Below are 22,197 nucleotides of genomic sequence, written 5' to 3' on the forward strand. Positions count from 1 at the left end.
AGGTAAAACTATCTATCTATTTTAATAATTTTTTTGTTTTGTTTTTATTTAGAATAGGTACACCTATTATGAAACAAATTAAGGTTTAACTAGTCCTTTATGATATTCTAATTTTTCAAGTCACAAATCGTGTCAAAAATCGAATTTGGCATTCTTCTTTTGGTTATTAGATTGACATAAAATCAAAACATTTAACTTAAGATGTTTTACAATTGTTAACTTTACTTAATTTGTTCTAATAAACATAACATTAACTTATTTATTTATAAAAACATAAACAAATTATTTTGAATTTAGCCGGTGTTTGCGAAGGGTCAGTTGAGACTTGGACATAGAGATATTCTATTGGATGTAATCATCAAAGGGCGGCATCACCTTTTAAAAAATACTAGGTGGTTTCATAACATTCTTTCTGAGAACATTTATTACGTTGAGCACTACCCCGCATTACTTCTCTAAACACTATCGTAATGTTGTTTCTGATTCAATACAGTTGTTTCATTAAATCAAATTATATTTTGACATTTAAGAGGACACCAATTGTATTTAAAACCCATCCATCTTGCTCTGCGGCTTTCTTCATTTTCAAAGGCTGGAGCACATTAATATTCCAAAGACGTTTTTCTACTCTTCTACCTTCTTAGTTACGTACATACCGTCTTTATCATCGTGACCTCCACCACCCACGAATCTTAGCGTAAAGCTGAAAAGATTCTTTCGTTCTACCCTTCATCTTTACATCAAAGGGTAGATTTTCGGGACAGCTCACTCAAGACGATCTTAGACAGGCACCTACCGTAAGATTATTGAGAAATTGTGTATCAAAAGTAGTTTTGTAGGATTTTCAATACATTATGGTGAATTGATTTTCATTGTTAATAGTGATTATACATTGGATTCGACGATTCTGTGACCTACGTATAGTTAGACAACATCCTAAGTAATTAAAATATAATAATTCACTTTAATAAATTCTGTAGTTCTGGTATTGGCATACTCCATAAACCCCTTGCAGAATATAAAATCCACCATATAAGCTACGCACAATAACTGTAGGTTCCAACGTTTTAAGAGTTGTGAACGAAATATGTTTAACGATAAACTAATTTTATATGTTGCATAACATACGTAAGTGAAACAAAAATACTGGTATGTAAAGGAAGAAAAAGTAGAGAAAGAGCGAATATAAAGATAGGAGACGAAAGATTAGAAGAAGTGGCTGATTTTAGGTATCTAGGAAGTCAGATAAGTCAGGACGGAAGGAGTAATAATATAAAGCAGAGGATAGCGCAGGGTCGATTCGTATTCAATAAAAAGAAGTCACTTCTATGCTCGCAAACGCTTAATTTAGAAATTCAAAAAAGATTTTTAAAGGCGGCTCTATACGGGTGCGAATCATGGACGGTGGGGTCTGCTGAAAAGAAAAGGTTAGAAGCGTTCGAAATGTGGTGCTACAGGTGAATGATGAGGATACCGTTGATAGAGAAAGTTATAAATATTATTAGAAAGGTATTAGAAAGAACAGGAGAACAGAGGACTCTATGGAAGTCAATCAAAAATAGGCGAGATAGGTTGGTAGGACACCTTCTCAGGCATGAAGGTCTGGTCAGAGACATATTAGAGGCAGAAACGGGAGTTAGGAGGGGTAGAGGTAGACCTAGATTAGATTACTGTTCGCAAATAGTTAAGGATGTGGGATATTCTAGTTTTAGGGTAATGCGAAAATGGGCTCGGAATAGGAAGGAGTGGAGGTGCGTATCCAAGCAGTCTTAGAATTGACGACCTTATGATGATGGTAACATACATTTCCAGTATAATTAAAGACAGTTTTAAAAAATACTACGTTATAGAATTAATTGATCCACACAATAATGTCGTTTAGAAATGTTGCTATGAAATCCTTAAAATGATACTGTATTGCACTTAATTGTTCATTCGTTTAAAATACAGTTATGTATGAAGCTATGTACGTGCTCAATTTGCACAATTAAGAACATGTTAACTATAGTACATTATTTGTGTCAACTAAAGGAGATTTATGTTAACTGTTTCATATTTTTTTAAGTGTAATAACAGCATTTTGTAGTTTGTATGTTTTAATAGTACAGTATAACAGTACATCATGTATATTTATTTGAGTTCGTAACCTCTTAGAACGACACTCTGTTGATTTAATTTACAACATTAGTTTTAAAATAACTTCAAAAATATTTTTTGTGTTTAATTTTAAGTTATGATAAGCCGTAGGTTTTACCTCCAGAACACCAAAATAACGAATAAAAGATTCAGTATCCCTTAACTGACAACTATCAGATTTCTGGTAGGATATTGCTCTTGTGACGATTTATTTTGTTTCGTAATATCTTTTTTTCTACAGAAACTATGCGATTGTTTTAATCCTTTCCCACCGTTCACTGTTTGCTCTTCAAACGTGCCGACTATATCTGGTATTGGTGTATTTCCTATTCTGACGTTTAGCCCTTCACTTATTATAATGTAATCAATTATTACTTTATTTACTTATATATCGGCTTTTATTTTACTTTTTCCCTCTTCAGGTGCATGTGCCCCTATTATTGTTAGATTATACTCTTTCTATTTTAGTTATTAGTTATTAATTTTTTTGTTAAAGTAGCTATATATTTGTATCATTTTTCTAATTATTATCCACCAATATTGTTAGTCCGCATTGAAATCTTATTTTTAGGTCTACTCCGCTGTAAATCATTATGTAATCGTTAAAATCTTTTGTGCCTATCAATTCTTTTTTAGTTTCAGTTTTGACTGCTGTTTGTGTTTTTTTCTTTAGTTCTCTGTTTAATTCTTGTTCTTTCTGACCTGTTGCAATTTTTAATCTATTCATTATACCAAATCGTTTGTCCTTAACAAACCTTGCACATTTTCCTTGAAATCCGCCTGTCTTTTGAAGGAGATTAGGAATAGTTACAATTTCCTTAGTGAATATTTCCAACTTTTACCTAAGTATTCAGGTGATGAGGCTGCCATCTTCAGCTTTCCTGATATTTTTATATCGGGATTGTGTCCCTCAGCTGAAAAGATTCGGTTTTTTTTAAACGCCGGAAACTCGTCTTTTGTCAGCTTTTTTTGGCTTTCACTGCATACCACGCATTGCCCAGGGATTACCCGGCTCATGCTTTCGTGGGTTTGGAAGTCGGACTTGCTAGAAGAGTTAATCGTGTTCAGGAAGCATTTCTCAGGATTTTGTAGAGTGTGTTTATTCGGCATCACATACCCTCCAGAGACCTCATTTCTAGCCTTAACCCCATTATTGAACCAGTTTGTTTTTAAAATCGTTGACTAACCGTCTTCGCCATTTAGTTTCTAAACTAGTCATACAAAAATCTGAAAAAAAATTACGAATATAATGTTTTAATGAAAATTGTAACGACACTACTGCAAAAAAGTGATTATCAAAAAAATACGAGACGGTACTCAAGTGAAACTTCTTCAAACATACCGGGATAGGGGTATAGGGGTTACGGAATTGGTTTAATAGTATTATTTGTACATTATGACTTTAAATTTTACACTATACATGCCGGAGTTACCTGTAACGAACGTTGGATTGAAGCGCGCTTACGGCTCAAGCGATCCCCACTACGAACTCGACTACGTGGTCGAGTAGAGGGGGGACATCCGTTGCACGATTTCGTTACATAGCACGCATAAAACGAACTTACCCTACCGTGCGTAAAAAGGTTTCACTTCAAAAATTTAGGTGTAATAGTTTTTAATCTGTCTCCTCCTACCTTTCCAAGTGAGATTGTAAGCGTTTGCAAAAATTCTTGGAAATAAGTTGTGAGCGATACTTTAATGCAAAGAATACATACTTTTAATTTTTGAATATTTAGATCGAAATCAAAATCCTATCAGATACATTTCCGTTGTATTGTTTTTAAAAATAGCTAACTACACCGTTAATGAGAAAACTAATTGTCTATTTCTCTATTATGAATTGGAAAAATTTAGGGTTATGTATTTCTGATTGCAACTTAAAGAACCCAGAATGTACCATCCACTAATCGTGTTTTTCCTAAATTAAAACTTTCACTCGTTTTGTGGTAATGAGTAAGAAACTAACTGTAAGAAGTTATTTTTTGTTTGCTCATTAATCACTGCAACTTCAGGTTTAATTAAGGATAAAACGAAATCCGCGAGTTATAACAAATTGAATAACACACAAAATAAAATGACCTTTGACACTGAAAAACAATTTAGCTACATGTGTAATAAAAAATAGGACTTTTGCGGACAGGGGCTCTAAATAGTAGTATTTGTGCAATTACATTGTACGGAACTGTAGCATGCGCTATCCGAATTTGTTATTGTACTGCAGTAGCTGCTTTTATGATACCAACGCTAATAGTTAATATTAAATGCTACTCTACAGATATTGCTGGAAAGGTTACTACCTTTCAAACCATTTACTCTAGACATTGGTAGCTATGTTACAATATTGCAGCAGATGGTATATTTAGGATGTAGCGAAACTTTATTGTATAAAGGAGCATGAATAGTTTAGCAGTTTAAAAAAAAACTTTTGGGTGTTTCATTCCCACCAGCTACTAATGCTGGTGGGCGGGCAGTCTTTCTGGACTACGCCGGAAAGTAGGGCGGAAAACCCTCTTCAGCCTCCTTTCAGGAATCGCGGGAATCGGGTGGGAAAGATGAGACGGACGAAATGAAGGCAAAAGAGAATGAAAGATTATCTGTGGAATATTACTGCCCCAGCATTTGCCCAAGTGATCCAAGGAAACCACAGAAAAACTTGGACCAAGGCAGGCGGACCCGGAATTGAACCGGCGTCCTCCAGAATGCTAAGTTATAGTTTAGCTGAATACACCTCATTCTTGCGTCGTTACCTTGTAGTTGTTACTACATTTTATAGCAGAATTTATTGTTATATTAAATTTACTAGTATAAAAAGTAGCTTCATCTGCTAAAACTAGCATTTCCTATGTTACATAGCCACACCACCCATGCATTTTTTTCTCAGTGGATAAATACACATTTGTAGCTAAATATTTAATTACCATTTGCATTTGATACGACAGAATATTTAAATATACATAGATGAGTACTTGCTTATTCCGAGAAATCGCATATACGTACATATTTATAAAAACTGCATTCTTCTAGACTTAAAAATTAATTATTTCATACCCCAGTAATTACTCATTAATAGGTAGCTGTACGTGTTAACAATTATTATTAATGAGGCAACTCATTCAGAATGCGTATCTGTTATTTAACGGTAGGCTGAAAAGCAAGCAAAAAAGTGCCATTTAACGAGATATTAGAAAAACAGGGATTACTTTCTTTATTACCTAAATTAAGTGAGCAGTTACATTTTAATGGGTACATCGGGTGGCCGGCTAAAATTTTTACATATTAACGCTCAACACGGAACTAAAAGTACCTATCGAACTGATGCATGTGGTGGCATACAATTTCCATCCACACCACTGCTATATTTGGTGAAATCCGATCACAGGATCGTTTTTAGTATTGGCTGCTAAAATGGAATCGTGAACGAGCGTTATGACATTACGTTTAAAGTAGCGCCCAATAACCGAATATTTAAAAACAGAAATATTTACGGTTTTCGGTAGTAGAGGTAGTTCAGAATCTCATGGGGCTTGGAAATTTTAAGTTCCGCAATGACAAAACTCCGCATGGTCATTGATTTCTACATTTGCACAAATTGGTCGTGACTGTTTGCAGTTTATCTGAAACTCCATCTTTAGCTATATAGCGAGACACATGGTCAAGGGTGGGTAGAGCCAATGTTTTCATAACGCACAGTATGAATGAAGGAGCATGTGAAGGCTTTAGGTTAGGTTAGGTTAGGTTAGGTTAGGTTATGTTAGCTTAGATTGCGCTGGATTGACTTGGGTTGGATTGTATTACGTTTTATCATGTTAGATTGGTTTATTAAGGAAGGGAAAGTACGGCAAGGTGGCATGACGCAAGTTTGACCGGGTTAGGTTAGGTTGTGATCCTAAGATTGGAAGATGAATGTTTGGTGGATTTTAGAAAAAAAAATACGAAATTGTTCCTCAGCAGACAATCCAGAGTGAAAGGGAAGTCATCACCATTTTCCAATTTATCGCCTTATTTTAGACATCGCAATCTGGATGTGGATGTTTGCGTTTAGTGGGAGTTTGTTTGATGGAAAAATCGAATTCTCATACACTCTGCTAGAGTTTGTGCGAGGTGGTTATGTAAACTACATCTAATCCGCATCCGCTGAACTCTCCGGATTTGGCTCCGTTCAACTTGTATATACTTTTTTCCCAACCTCTAGAGGAGGCTTAGAAACAATCATGAGTTCAGTGACCATGTAATGGAAACAGTCAGATTCAATAAAAATCATTGGAACTTTTCGGTGATACGACACAAATATGGAACAGACATTACAATGCACACGGAACAATTGCATTTCTGCTCATTTTTCGTTCACAGTTCTTTCTATTTTCTATGCTAAGCGTTAAATGAAGAAAATTTATCAGCCGGCCCCCGTATATTCATTTTATTTGAAATGAATGAAATACTATACAGATAGATGTTGTTATTAAACGTCTTAACTTTTTATTTAGTGATTTTTTTATGGAGCATTCCTCTATTCTTTTTTAAATAATTGCCGTTAAAGAAATCAAATATCAATGCCTCGATCCGAGTAGGCATGCCGACGTATAAAATATTGTGCCGTTTTGTTCAAAAGGAAAAACGTAACAGTTTTTGTTCCAGGATCATAATGGTTGACTGGTTGATAAAAACACATTATTTATTTCTTTTGGCTGCGTCAGCTGCTCAGCTATCACGGCAAAAGAGTACAATGGTACCCTTCAGTAACAAAATTCTTCAGCTGAATTCGACCTGCGATAATCACTATTTGAACGTGACGCTACAAATGAAGATGCCTTTCAAAGGAGTCATTTTTGCTAAAGACTTTTCGCAGGAATGTCGTTATTTGGGTAAGAAATCAATTATGTCGGAAAATTAAGTTATATTAAAATGCTAATTTAATTTCTATTCAAAGAGATACATTTAAATGTCACAATGAAATCTACTGTAATTAAGAATTTTTGTACAAACTGTACTCGATACCAGCTGTATAGTTGATCAGATAAACTTGTAATTAAATAAAGAAAATATTAATATCTACCTAGGAAAAACTACTAATGCACATTACAATCAACATTTTACCTTAGAAATGAAATTTAAGAAAAATTGTGCTCTCATTAAGCATTCTACTTTAATGTTAATGTGAAAATTCATTTTCGATTTTCTATCCACTACAAACTTCCTCAGGTTAATGAGGAAAAGTATTATTAAAATACCCCCGGCGGGGGTGTGACAACAGCAACAAAAATATTTTTCCTCATTAACCTGAGGAAGTTTGTAGTGGATAAAAAACCGAAAATTAATTTTCACATTAATATTGCATATTAACCACTATTAGTAATTAAAAATGTCATTCTATTTTACATTTCTGAAAGATCCCTCCTACAGTAATGAAAAATTTTACCAATTGTCAAATTAAAAACAAAAATTGAAATAAAATTAATGAACATTACACTTCCTTGGACCACCCCTTTACAAATCTCATTAGGCAATACTCCTCCCTCCCCCTTATTTGCGAATATATTTTATGAACCACCTCTACTAGATACAGACGCACTAAGAACCAATTTCGTAAAGATCCTATTCTAAAAGAAATCAAGAACTTTAAAACTTAAATATAGTCCAGAGAGGGGCTATTCGAAAGTAAGTAGATAACTAAATTCTATGAATAGCGTATATGTTCTTCAAGTTTTCATCAGTATCATATTCTTCATCATCACGCCGGGTAACCGGTACATCGTTATGTACTGATATTTGGTAGGGTTGTTCGAAAAGTCATTTCGTTTTTTTTGTGGAAATGAAAGACAGTTTTCGTATAATAAACAAATACTTTATTAAATTATATATTGACCGTTCTGGTCCAACACCTTTTGCCATCTTTCTGGTAGTAGCATAATTCCACGCTCATAAAATTTTTGGTCTTTGCTGGCAAAAAACTGATCGAGGAGGTTTTTGACCTCCTCATTTGAGGTGAAGGTTTTACCGTCTAAAAAATTTTGGAGTGACCGGAACAAATAATAATCCGATGGTGCCAGGTCTGGAGAATATGGTGGGTGTAGCATTGTATCCCATTCAAGCTGTAAAAGCTTTTGGCGAGTGACCAAACTTGTGTGAGGTCTCGCGTTGTCTTGGTGAAACACTACACCTTTCCTGTTGATTAGTTCTGACCTTTTCTGTTGAAGTGCATCATTCAGTTTGTCCAGCTGATGACAGTAGACTTCCGAATTAATCGTTGTGTTATCGGTAAAAGCTCAAAAAAAAACGATTCCTTTAAAATCCCACCAAACAGACAGCATCACCTTTTTTTGGTGAATATCGGCTTTGGAAATGGTTTGAGCCGGTTCATCTTTTTTGCTCCATGACCTCTTGCGTTTGACGTTGTTGTATACAACCCATTTTTCGTCCCCAGTGATGATGCGCTTCAAAAACGGATCATTTTCGTGACGTTTGAGAAGCGAATCGCAGACGTCAATGCGGCGACACAGATTTCTCTCTGTGAGAACATGGGGAACCCATACATCGAGCTTCGAGGATAATCCCAGGCCTTTCAAGTGGTCATAAACTGTTGAATTTGATAAATTTAACCTCAATCCGATCTCACGTGTTGTTATTCGCCGGTTCACATCAACTAATGCCTTTATCGCGTCTTTATCAGCTTCAACCGGCCTTCCCGAACGTGGTGCATCTTCGACATCAAAATTGCCGGATCGAAATTTAGCGAACCAGTTCTGGCACTGGCGTACTGTCAACACACCTTCTCCATACACATCAGTCAATTTCTTTCTGGCTTGAACAGCATTTTTACCCTTTCTGTAGTAAAACAGTAAGATATGTCGAAAATGCTGCTTATCGCTCTCCATATTTAAAAGGGCACCAACCAAAAACTACTGCGTAGAATTAATTGGAATTTTTCACAAGCATATAAAAATTATACGGCTTAAATGTGAAGTTGGGTGCAAAAGAATGCAATTAAATCCTCTGTCGGGAAAAAACGAAATGACTTTCCGAACAACCCTATAAAAGTTGTATTTCAAATGTCCCACAAGGTCTTACTTGGTACCTACTTGACAAACTGAATCTATGATGCAGCTAATACAAATAAGTACAGCTAAACCATCGACAGGTGGCCCCTAACGTTTTCACTTGCGGCGCAGATGATAAACAAGAACCGCATTCTGCTAGAAAAGGATGTCGCTTATGCTCAGGAGAAATATCGAAATGCATAAAGGGTTGGTTATTGGGAACGCACTTTTTACTCCCAACTTTATGTGTTTTTATTCAGTTTATTTAGTCGTTCACTATATTGATTATGAAAATGACAGCCCGGCCAGTTGGTGTGTGGCGAGTTCGTAGCTCGAAGAAGAGGTGAACTCAAATGATTTACCTTAACACAAAATGACCATTGTTCAATGCGCATCTGTAGGCGTTACAATCTGAAGGGCAAGGTCTCGTTGGCCTAGCAGTAGCTGTAACTTCGTTGGCGTGGATTTCGATTATATTGCAAGCTCCCATTTTACACCATTAGGGGTAATATTTTGAAAACTCATTTTACAGTGAATAATACCGTTATATAAGTGCAAAATTTCGAACTTCCTAACACAGCGGCTTGGACCCCCCTTTTCACCCTTTTAGGGGTCAAATTTTAAAAAATATTTTCTTGGTATTCATCTACGTTGCATAACGGAACGTCTGTGCAAAATTTTAACTCTGTTGGCTCAGTCGGTCGGTTTATTCTACAATACCTACACACATTGATAAAATATGCACAAAAAGTTTGTCTACTAGACACCATTGTTCGTAAGACCTTATCAAACATTTAAAATACTATTGTCTGCAGCAAATATCTTTAGATAGCAATACCAATTTAAAATATATGCAAAAAACCTATATACAAGACAGATAGGTAATTTACTGAACAATTTATGTACTTGAAGTTAGGTAGTAATTTGCTTCTTTCTATTTGTCCTTTTCTACTTTCCATTATTTGCAGGATCATTCATGCCAAACGCAAGTCTGCGAATACCAACCGCAGGTTGTGGGGTGCGACTGGATTCCATCAACACATCTCCTAAGGAAATGTTCTATCTTGTAAATTTAGTTATTCAGCAAGATCGTTATTTAAGGCAAATTTCCGATCAAGAAATTACAGTTAAATGCCGACTCCAAGAGGACGCTTTTATGATAAATAATAAAGTCATTAGTGATGTCATTAGAAACGAGATATTCAGTAAAAAGTCATTGACTGACAAAAGGTAATTTTTTAATTAAATTATTAACACAAATCTATTCATAAACACAAACTACAACCTACGTATTAGCAATTAGCATAGAAAGCCCATTAAAGTTTGGTTGAATGTTAGTAAATTTTCTTCGTATTAAGTCCCTAAAGTAGAATCATGGCAGTGTTAACTTTACAACAGCCATTTGTAATTTATCCATTATTTATCATTTATTCCGCGATTAATAAAGGGTTGGATACCTATTCGCTCATAAATTCTAGTCTCATTTAGTTTACATTTACCCTTCTTCAACAAACAAAAATGGGTCAGAATCTTTTAGTCAAACAGGCACATGCGCTCCGAATTACTTAGAAAACCAAGTATCATTGATGTTCCGAACGAAATTGACAAGACGCAGTACTTACAATAATATGAATCGCTCCAGTCTCCCTTTCTATGTCGCAGGTGTTTATCTAAAGTCTTTTAAACATCACTTCAATTTTTTCCCAAAAATACTAATATCGCTTAGAAGAATAAAAAAGAAGTCACTAAAAATAAGAAGTATATTAATCAAAAATTACCTATCAGGTTTGCATTATAACACAATATTTCCACATCCGTTTAATATTTATCAACACGTTATTTGTGTTACTACGGATGAAATTTTGTTCCTCTTTTTCGTTAGAATTCTCGTAGCTACCAACTAGTAGTAAAAGGAGTGGCAGTGATTTTTGTATGATTTTGGTTCATTATTAAGCCAATCATTCATAAGAGCGCCTATGTACTTTCGTCATTTGAATATAACATAAATGACAAATATGTAAGGTGGTTCTGAAATAAGTAAGGATTTTGCAGGAGATGATAGGGCACCATAAAACAATATAATTAAGTAATGTTTGATGGTCCGAAAATCCACCGTTTTCGAGAAAAACATTTGAAAGTATCGGCAAGGGTCAGACCGGTCCTGGTAAATCGCACAGAGAAACACGACAACGCAACGCCGCACCGAATTCAATGAGCTGTATTTCATTTTCCTTTTTGTATTTGTTTGCCCATGTATTGTTTGTTACTTCTTAGACTCGATTAAGCATGTAGCAGTTCTTATCGCAATTTTTTCCACCTCCCTGCACCACGTTGCCTCATCATGACCAAGACCGGCTTCGGTTTGTGACTTGTGATTTTCTTACTATTTTTTTTTTTTTGGTTTTTGACGTGACAACGTCTTATAATTCGATGGAGCCGGCTGCACGCACGAAAAAACATGACTCATGCGGCGTTACCTCGCTCTGAGGCGTTCCATTTAAGGCTTGAAGTGCAAGCGAGAGCGCGGAACGAGCGACAAAGAGGCACAATCGGCCTCCGCGTTCGGCAGCGTTCGACATCTGTCTCTCTCCTACTTGAGTGAGCGATGCGTCCGCGTGGACAGCTGCTATACAATAATACATTTCCATTTACCTCCTTCTCTATATCCATACCAAATATCTATCAAACAAATAAAATTAAAATTTCCTTTTGAAAAAATGAAACCATTCCATCAGTATTTTCTTATGACGTTGTCTCGTTCAACTATCGTCAGTAAACCGACTTTACAGACAACCGATTTTTTTTTCTTAGTCACGCTGCTGAACTTAATATGTGATTCCTTCTGATTGACACCTTCTGCACTTATTTCAAAAACACCCTGTATAGGCATATATATTCCTAAAAGTACAAATGTACAGGAGGAATTCCGAATGTTTGTAGTTTGTTGTTCTATGAACCGAACTAATTAAATTTGAAAATTTAGTATCAACCGAAAATAACGATAACCTGTGTTTTACTACTCCGAATGACGTAGTCAAATTTGCTTTATTTATAAAAAAAAAATTTAGGACGGGAAGAATGCGAGATGATAGAGCAAGGGAAGCCAACTCGAAATTAAATAGGAAATTAGCGGAAGCTTTGTCAGCTACTAAAGCATGGATGGAAATTAAACCGGAAAAACTGCACGAAAAAGCCGACGTTCTTTTGGTTGGAGAGGCAGCAAAATTAATTTTCAAAACCACACTGCCCGGTAAGTATTTGTATATATGTGCATTCACCCCGGTGTTTAAAAACTTCAATAAAATGAAATCTTCAGGAAGCTATTACGCTAAAAATTAAACCCCTGATCCAATTAAAAAGTTGTTGTAAGCAACCGATTTTATTTTCCATTTTCCACCACTCACTGTGGTACCTACATACATCCCCGTAGGAAAAATTTCCATTCTATTTCCATTAAAAAAATGCCATTTAGGTACCACTGATAATAATTAATGGTAATAAATGGAGAATTGCCAATGGGATGAATAGAATTCTAGTGGAAATCCCATTCCCGAACTGGGAAATTGAAGTTCAATGGAATTTTTTCCTACGGGTCCTATATACCTACATTTAAGAAATCTATATATTAAAGAAATTTGTTTCAAACATCGAGCTTGTTAACAACGTGGACATTCAATAAATTCAAGAATGAACAAGAATCGTTACGTCGAAACTACTAAGAAATAAACTAACAAAAATGCATATTGTACGCTGAACATTTCGATGTAAAGAACAGATGACCAAACCACCTTTTGCAAAACAGTATACAACTTGTTTATTTAGGTATTTATTATATTTACTTTGGTGTGGTGAAAAACATAAAAGCACTCGTTGTGGTACTGTAAAATATAAAAAATCTAAATACGAAACTAGACCAATACATAGCGATAGGACAGAAGACCCTCATTATATCTGCATTTTATTTGAAAAACTGATTCCACAAATCTTAAAATTTTGATGCAAACCTACAATTATCACACAGTCATTTGAAATACAATATAGATTTGTTGCGATCACCTTTTACTTTTATTCTTCGTACTTTCTGCTTTTACTGTTTTCCATCTGGTACACTGAAGCTGCTTGTTTTGTTATCTCATCTTTGCCAAATGTTCTGGATGGATCTGAGAAAAGACCATAATCATTCCAAATTTCTTCCTCGTTGATCTGTTTCTGTTTTAGTTAATGGGAACGTGACAGAGCAGTTTTACAAATTAATAGGTAAATCAAAAAATTATAACAAGGAGGCCCTTCCATTTTTTCCTAGAAGAAACCATAAACATGAAAAATCTAACGGTATTTATACCAATTTTCATTTAAATAATTTAATAATTCTGTAAGCAATTATCATTCGACAACTTATTGCAGCAGCCTCTCTTATCCGACCGAAACTGATTTCAACTAACTTCTTATTCTTCTTAATTATTATCTTTCCATGAAGATTTCACAAAAGATTTGTTGTATGTATACTATTCGCATACGTATTTATTAGATCCTAGATATTGGAGCAATGGTTAAAGTTTCTTTTAGGACTTTCAACAGTAATCACCCTAAAAATTTAATTCTCAGTTTTTAATAGAATGCATCTGACCATAGGCATGGGAATTGTTTAAATCAAGTTTGTCTAGTTATGTTTCCCCTTTACTATTCTATAAGCTTGTGATTTTAAAACAAAGACAATTATAATTCTAAATTATTTCTCAACTACAGTTTCACCTGTGTTCCTAAATGTTTCTTTATATCCATTACAGAAACGTACAATTGGAAGTGCACATTCGTTTTGTTTTTTCGCGTATATATATAAAGTTTGGAAAATCCTTAAACTGTAGACAGGCGAAAACAAAACTAATTAGAATAATTCAACTCCCCAACGCCCAACACAACTGCGGTTACAGATAAGTGAAGTCTATGTAATATTGAACTGACTTGCATATATATAATTCCGAACGTAATACCTCCGCCTCTGTTTTAAATTACAGTAGCGAATGTACTTCGAACATATGAGAATTGTTCATAATTCATTTGCAGTGAAAATATGAAATAAAAATTACGTAATTTGTTATCGTCATTCCTATGATCAAACTGTTACTTTAACCTGTTGAAAAATCTGCTCTTCAACTTCCGCAAATAATAAAACAATTTCACGATATTTGAATTCATTTTCATTCTTTCAGTGGGTATAGGATGGAAAGTAACGGAATGCATTGCCCATGATGGATTAGGTGAATCTTCGCAAAAGCTCCTCGATGAGTTCGGATGTCCGGTAGATGTGAACGTCATGCCGGCTCCTAAACTGACTGCATCGAAGCCGATTTCAATGATGAGACATCAAGAGGCGGTTGCGAATTTTGCTGCATTCAAATTTCCCGATCGAGACCGATTGCACTTATCGTGCACCCTTAAGTTGTGTAAAAGCTCGTGCAGAAAGGTAATAACCGCATATCATATGCAAACTTATGTACCTACTTGTATAAAAATACCACCCCACTTTAGCGCTAACTGTACAGGACGCAACTGAATGATTCTATTTTAACCGCAATTGGTTCCTTTTATAAGGGTACTTATGCCATGATTCCGAATTAAATACGTAATAAAGAGAGTGTTAATTGGTTTAGAGTAAATGTTAAGGTTTAGTTTTTAATGGATATGAGGTCTATTCAAAAGGTATCGCGAATTTCGAATTTTTGCTGTTTACGTATATTCGATTTTCGATTTTTTTGCGGTGTTATGTTGGTACTCATGTCTTTCACTTATACCAAAAAGTTCGGCCATGTTCAGTTAATTTTTGACGGCTGCTTTGCTAGCACGTGTTTTGGCGCGTCTTCGATTTTTGCCTATTCCAAAAAATGGATCAAAGAATCTGTAATAAATGTTATGTGAAAAACAGAATTAAGAGCGCGGACACATTCCGAATATGGTAAAGCTGCCTTGGACCGAAGCAACGTTTATCGGTGGTAGAAAATGTTCTCAGAGGGCCAATTTTTGTCAGTGATTTAGGCATGAGACGGGTCGCCGCGAAATTCGTACCAAAATAGCTCAATTTCGACCAAAAACAGCATCGCATTAACATTGCAAGCTGACGACCCAAATTTGCTCGAGAGGGTTATAACTGGAGACGAATCATGGGTCTGTGGTTATGACGTGGAAACCAAAGTTCAAGACCGCAAAAGCGCGCTAAGTTAGGTCGAATGTGATGGTTTTGCTTAGAGTATTCTTCGATTGCAGGGGCGTGGTGCATCATGAGTTCTTGCCACAGAGTAGAACGGTCAATAAGGAATATTACCTGCAAGTTATGCGAAATTTTCGGGAAGTAATCCGCGGATTTGTGGAAGAACAAAAATTGGCTTTTACACCATGACAACGTCCCTGCTCACACGTCGTTGCTTGTGCGCGATTTTTTGGCGAAACACAACACACTAATGATGTCACAGCCACCATATTTCTCAGATCTGACTCCCTGTAATTTGTTCCCGAAACTGAAGAAATCCATGAAGGCACGACGCTACGCTACGATTGAGGAGATAAAGACGTCATCGAAGGAGGAGCTGAACAAGATCACAAAAAATGATTTTTTTAAGTGCTTCGGGAATTGGAGAAAACGTTGGCACAAGTGTTTAATATTTGGTGTGGATCACTTTGAAGGGGACAAAACAGATATTCACGAAAAAAAAAATAATAATTTTTGAAAAAACATAAAATTCGCAATACTTTTTGAAAATACCACGTATGTGTATGGCAAATGGAAACTGAATTTTTCGAAAATTGAGAACAGAGGTGGAGAACGAGATCATCACATATGTTGATGTATTTATAAATGTGACATAAGAAATTATAGTTTTTCTGTCAATTCGGGATGATTTAAGCTAAAGATCTAATTAAACTTCAAGCTATGTAAGATCACCAGAGCTCCAGTAATGTAATTCTTCTTACGCTCAACAGGTGGCAGCACGTTATTCGCTTGCGAGCAACGGTGTAAAGAATGAATCCTTAGGCTTGGTTATCTTCAGTCAAGTCTCATATTTTATGATATTATTCATATTAAGTGTTATTAATATGATAACAATAGTCAGCAACGTTAGTTTTAATTTTATACATTAGTTACCATTGATTAGTTTCAGGAATACTCATTTCATTTATTGTATAGAGTAGAAATAGAAATGGAAAATCGCTTAGAAATACAGTGGAATTGTAATAATGTGAACCGAAAAACAACGGCTGTTCACATTATCCAACGAAGCTACTTTTAAGTACATAAATTATCAAAACGAATATACATAAAAATATAAAACACTAGCACATATCTATTAAAGAGGACATTTCGAGTTAAGTTTTACCCAGAAATTTTTAAAACGCGAATTCTAAATAGTTCTTTGTAAAGAAATTGTTAATCCCCTTTTGTGGCTGGTCTAAATTGACTATCAATTGAGTGAATTACGTAATTTTGTGTTTTGGTTGGCCAATCGCAATAAAATGCTCTTTCCTTGATCAAGAAGTCATTTATACAATTTTGTTGCCTTTCTGCAAGTAATAATTTTAGACATATTGAAAATACCAAACACAACTGCCGGAATTGTAAAAGTGATCGTTGCTGCTTCATTTGATACTAGGTATTATTAGCCAATTAGCATAATTATTTTAATCACAGTTGTTGATTAGTGATCAAATTAGGGAAAAAACACACATCCGTAAAATAAAATAAAACTGTGTAGGCATGCATTTATGATGACATAAAATTGCCAGAACAAAATAAGTTCAAACAGTTGAAATTTGTCTCAGGATTATTTTCGAGCGAACTTTCATTTACGTGGAAATAACCAGATGGTAACGGTAACAGGGTGCGAGTTGTAGACAAAAGACTTCCTGGCATCCACCACTATGCTACTGCTCAAAATGCCAAAGGGGTGATGCTGACCAAATAAAGAAACGCTTTTTTCAGAAACAAAGAGCCTTGTCGAAAGCATCTTTAGACCAGTCTCCGTCTAAAATTTACTTAGGATAAAATTCAATATCAAAAAGTTATTTTTGCAGGTCAATTTAAATTTATAAGAATGACCGCGACTGTGTAATTGTTTATAAATCGCATTTTTACGGGAATTTAGTAGGAATTTCCTTGTTCGCTCTATGTTTTTTTATTTATATCTAAAAGTGGATCGTTAAGCGGGTCGTTAAAGTGTGAAGCAATACGATTCGGAGTTGAAATTATGGAGGCCGCTATTTAAGCATGTATATGAAGTAATAGGTACGCTATGTTGGCCGGCAAATTTCTTTTTTTAGGAATGAAACTTACAACACAGCAAAACCTAAACGAGTGTAGATTACAGCTTTAAATGCAACACATCGACATTATTCAATTATCAAAAATTTATCCTTTATGTATTTATTTAGATACATTCACTTGTATAACAACAACAACGAGATATAGATTTTTTAGACCATTTCATCACCTAAACATTAGTATGCGGGCGTCTAGCATATATAATTAATATGATAAGTCAGAACGGAAGGAGTTGTAGGGATATAAAGCAGAGGATAACGCAAAATTGTGTCGCCTTTAATAAAAAGAAGTCACTTCTATGCTCGCTAACGGTTAATTTAGAAATTCAGAAAAGGTTGTTAAAGGTGTATGTTTGGAGCGCACTACTCTACGGGTGTGAAACATGGACGGTAGGCGCAGCGGAAAAGAAAAGGTTAGAAGTGTTCGAAATGTGATGTTACAGGTAAATGATGAGGATACCGTTTATAGAGAAGGTTAGAAATGAAGAGGTATTAGAAAGAATAGGAGAACAGAGGACTCTATGGAAGTCAATAAAAAATAGGCGAGATAGGTTGGTAGGACACCTTCTCAGGAATGAAGGTCTAGTAAGACATATGAGAGGATGAAGCAGGAGTCAGGAAGGGTAGAAGTAGACCTAGATTAGATTACTGTTCGCAAATAGTTAAGGATGTGGATTGTTCTAGTTTTAGGGAAATGCGAATATTAGCTCAGGATAGGAAAGAGAGGAGGTACAGTCCAACCAGTCTTAGGAGTGACAACCTTATGATGAAGATGAGAGTTACATTATGTGAGCTTTTGTAATGTGTTGTTCACACTATCACAATTCTACTGTATACAAAAATTCTCCTACGACATTCGTTCCATTTAGCGTCTTTTATTATTTTGCTACTAATACTGCCGTATCGTCGATAATAGGTCGCAGCTGCCTTTGATACTTTGAGCACAATTAAATTCGAAATCGTGATTGTCTTCTATAATTTTTCACAAATTATTAATAAAGATGTCTTGCTCTTATCAAGATTCTATTTTATCATAAAAATATATATATTAGCAATGACAATTTCCAATACTGTATAGTACGTCACTCTAACGCCTTCATCCCGAAGACTGGTTTCATACGCACCTCCACATCTTCCAATTTTGAGCTTTTAAGCCAATCGTTTTAGTATTTCTCAAACACTATAACAACATATGTCTCTATTTACGAATAGTAATCTAATGTAGTTGTTTCTGTTCCCCTTTTATTCCTGTATTTGCTTCCTATATGTCTCTAACTATTTTGTATGTCTCAAAAAGTAGCCTACCAAACTATTCCGCCTATTTTTTATAGATTTCTATAGCGTCCTCTGTTTTCCTACCGTTTCTAGTGCCTTCTCATTTCCATCTACTCTTTTCTATTGAAGGTATTTTCATCATCCCCCCGTATCTCAGACACGTCTAATTGTTTCTTTTTCGCAGCGCGCACCTCGTAGGTTTCACCCCCCCATGTAGATAAGCCGTGCTCCAAACATAGACTTTTAATAATCTGCGCCATTCTTCGTTTTTTTTCCTGTCTCCTATAGATATCGAAAATATAATTTTTCGTCTTCTAGCTTTGTATTGGCTTGAAACCAACTTTTACTTTCCCTACATAACAATATTTTCGTTTTGTTTTGGTTTATAAGATACGTACAGTAATTAGTAAAAATGTTGCAATTCAAAAGGTTTTATGATATTGTTGTGTCGAATTTTCACGAAAGATTAATGGAAATTTTTATCGTTCTCCCTAAGTTTTCATAATTATTTTGTACCAATACTTTCGAACTACGAAAGGACGTTAAACTTCAGATACAGTCGAAATAAATAAATTATCTCTTATCGGATTTAACACGGTCTAGACGTCTAGACCGCAAATTAGGCTTGGGTCGAATTTAAGAGTTTTACACGTAAAAGAACTTAAGTATTTGTAAATTAAACTAATATAGTTTCAATCCAAATAAAGCTATGAAATAAAACAAAATGGTAAAGCTTCGTGTAAATGTATTAGTAATTGACAGAAACTAGATATAAATAGAGCGTCTAGCAGAAAATGCAATAAAGGATATCAAATGAAAATCACCATTACGCACATTTTGTGGCGATAAGAGTATTGGAATGCAAATTTAAGAAGTATTACATTCTTATGAACGACTCCTAAGTGTCTATCACTAAAATTTTGATATGTATGCAATGATTTACTAAACTCTTGTTTATCCCGTTAATTGCTGTCATAGCATAAACTACTTTTGTGTCTATAGGCTGCTATATGTATGGAACTAATCATGTTTAACCAAATTCCTGCATTTTTGAGAGTCAAAAAGCGATAATGCCCTACGATGTCAAGTAATGAATAGTTCTCTTTGAAACGATTTTTTACCATCTAGTTTTTTTGGAAAGCAATAAACAATAGGCGAGATAGGTTGGTAAGACATTTTCTCAGACGTGAAGGTCTAGTCAGAGACATATTAGAGGCAGAAACAGGAGTTAAGAGGATTAGAAATGTTTGATTTTTAAAAATTATTCCCAGAAGTAAACGCGAACTGTTTCCGTAAAAATCCATTTCTATGGGCCAAAAACGTTTTCACGTTAGTGATATGATGGTAAAACACCAGGATGATTAGCTTTTCATCGAGAGAGTGCTAATGACGGTTTTCTCGTTCCAGTGCCATTGTTGAACGTTTCCGATCATAAATTTTCAGGAAAAATTGAAGAATGAAAGGCAGTTTCTCATGGACCTTCGTATTTTCTGCTCATTTAAAAATGATAACTGCACATTTTTGCACATTTCCAGGGCTTATCAGTCTCACTAATCACTATATAGTATAAAACAAAGTCGCTTCCCGCTGTCTGTCCCTATGTATGCTTAGATCTTTAAAATTATGCAACGACATCTGTCTCTCTCCTACTTGAGTGAGCGATGCGTCCGCGTGGACAGCTGCTATACAATAATACATTTCCATTTACCTCCTTCTCTATATCCATACAAAATATCTTTCGAACAAATAAAATTAAAGTTTTCTTTTGAAAAATGAAACCATTCCATCAGTATTTTCTTATGACGTTGTCTCGTTCAACTATCGTCAGTAAACCGACTTTACAGACAACCGATTTTTTAATAGATAGAGTGATTCAAACGAAGATTTATATGTATAATACACTGATAATTTTAGAGGTTTCTAATGTGATGTCGTAAATAAACACTTTTTTGCGCTTACATTGCAAACGCTGGCTAAACCCTACGAGATAGATCAAAATAATGTACCACAGTTTTGTACATCTTAAAAAGGTCCACAAAAAAGTCCGCGATGGTATATGTCTATCTCTTAGAGATAACCCACAATAACCATTTTTTATCCTTTACTTTTTATGAGAAATAATGGCTTATTTACGAAGCGATTTTAAGCAATACAGCATTAATCCTTATCCAATTAAGTACTTTTAAATACATTGTGCATTTAATATAGGTCAATATGGCTCTTTACAACATGTAATTTAAATGAATGTTTTCGAAGATATTACAGATTTAAAATGCAGGGACATGCGATTGCGACGGTACCGGCCGCGGGGCCGGTTTATATGATCTAATGACAAAAAAGCTGTAAATGTTGTATATAAAGACATTCAGTAGTATATTAAGTATCAACATTGCACCCTTGCGAAGCTGGGGCGGGACGGTAGTTGTAAAATAAAGAAAACATAATAAAAGTTGACGTAGAGCGCACTGGTATTCCATTATTTCTTCCCATGGCTTCTTTGGAATGCCTTAAGAACTCAAGTGAGGGCCTTTAGTTCTCCGTAAAGTGCACCAGGCAACGTAATAATTTGAATTAGGTACCACTTTTACCGGGCCTATCAACGAATAAAACTAGTAACATTGACAAAAATTCATATTCGTTTTATATACGTGGCCGATAGTTTAGCACAATCAATTACATTTCTGGCGCGACCAGAGAAGCTTACCGATTTTTTTTAATATTCTAATTTTAATGTACTTCTTTGGAATATTGTATGACTCTTATTTTCCTTTGTATAGTTTACTGAATTGTATATCTAGTTATTATCTATACTTAGGTGAACTGCAAACGCCATTTCAACTCATCTGTGGCTTCCCACCATCAGAAAACAAAGAACATTTCCAAATCGGAAGACGATCAGACAATAGATCTATTGCAGGTGTTCAATAGTGTCAAAGTAATCGCACCGGAAATAGAAGATCAGGAAAGAAAATATACCCAAAGAAGCAGCGGTAAGTTTTGCGGGAATATGGAACGGGAATCTTTTGTATATAATTCTCAATGTGCCTCTCAAAATATGTATATATATAATATTAAATATATATTTAATTGTCATCTCCACTTATACTCTTTCATTCAATATAGGTACTACAGTAGTTCGTAGGCTTTCACCCTCGGTGTCTATTCGATGATGAAGAGCTTCTCGGCTTTTCATTATCAATGTAGGTATTCTAATTGTCAGAAACGTATATAACTACTATAGGTAAATTTTAGTAGTTTTTCTTTTAAGATTCTCCTCGTTCCTTGATTGCTTTTATTCATCATCATAAGGTATTCAGTCCTAAGACTGGTTCGACACGCACTTCTACTCTTTCCTATCTTGAGCTAATCTTCGCATTTCTACAAAACTAGAACAACCCACATCCTTAACAATTTCCAAACAGTAATCTAATCTACGTCTACC

The 22,197-nt window shown here is 35.0% G+C and overlaps 1 protein-coding gene across 1 annotated transcript in view; it reads left to right on the forward strand.

Annotated features, from left to right (window-relative positions):
• The window catches only part of LOC108736924, a 31,997-nt gene extending 10,100 nt beyond the window's left edge, over positions 1-21,897 (forward strand). Inside the window, exons 2-7 of the mRNA XM_025979226.1 lie at positions 6,772-6,998; positions 10,139-10,400; positions 12,239-12,420; positions 14,381-14,634; positions 21,571-21,812; positions 21,879-21,897. Of these exons, the coding sequence (XP_025835011.1) occupies positions 6,779-6,998; positions 10,139-10,400; positions 12,239-12,420; positions 14,381-14,634; positions 21,571-21,812; positions 21,879-21,897 (1,179 nt within the window). The 5' untranslated portion in view covers positions 6,772-6,778. The remainder of the gene's footprint in view (positions 1-6,771; positions 6,999-10,138; positions 10,401-12,238; positions 12,421-14,380; positions 14,635-21,570; positions 21,813-21,878) is intronic.
• Positions 21,898-22,197: the final 300 nt, after the last annotated feature.

This window comes from Agrilus planipennis, unplaced genomic scaffold (genome assembly GCF_000699045.2).
Source record: "Agrilus planipennis isolate EAB-ADULT unplaced genomic scaffold, Apla_2.0 scaffold151, whole genome shotgun sequence".
NCBI lineage: Eukaryota > Metazoa > Arthropoda > Insecta > Coleoptera > Buprestidae > Agrilus > Agrilus planipennis.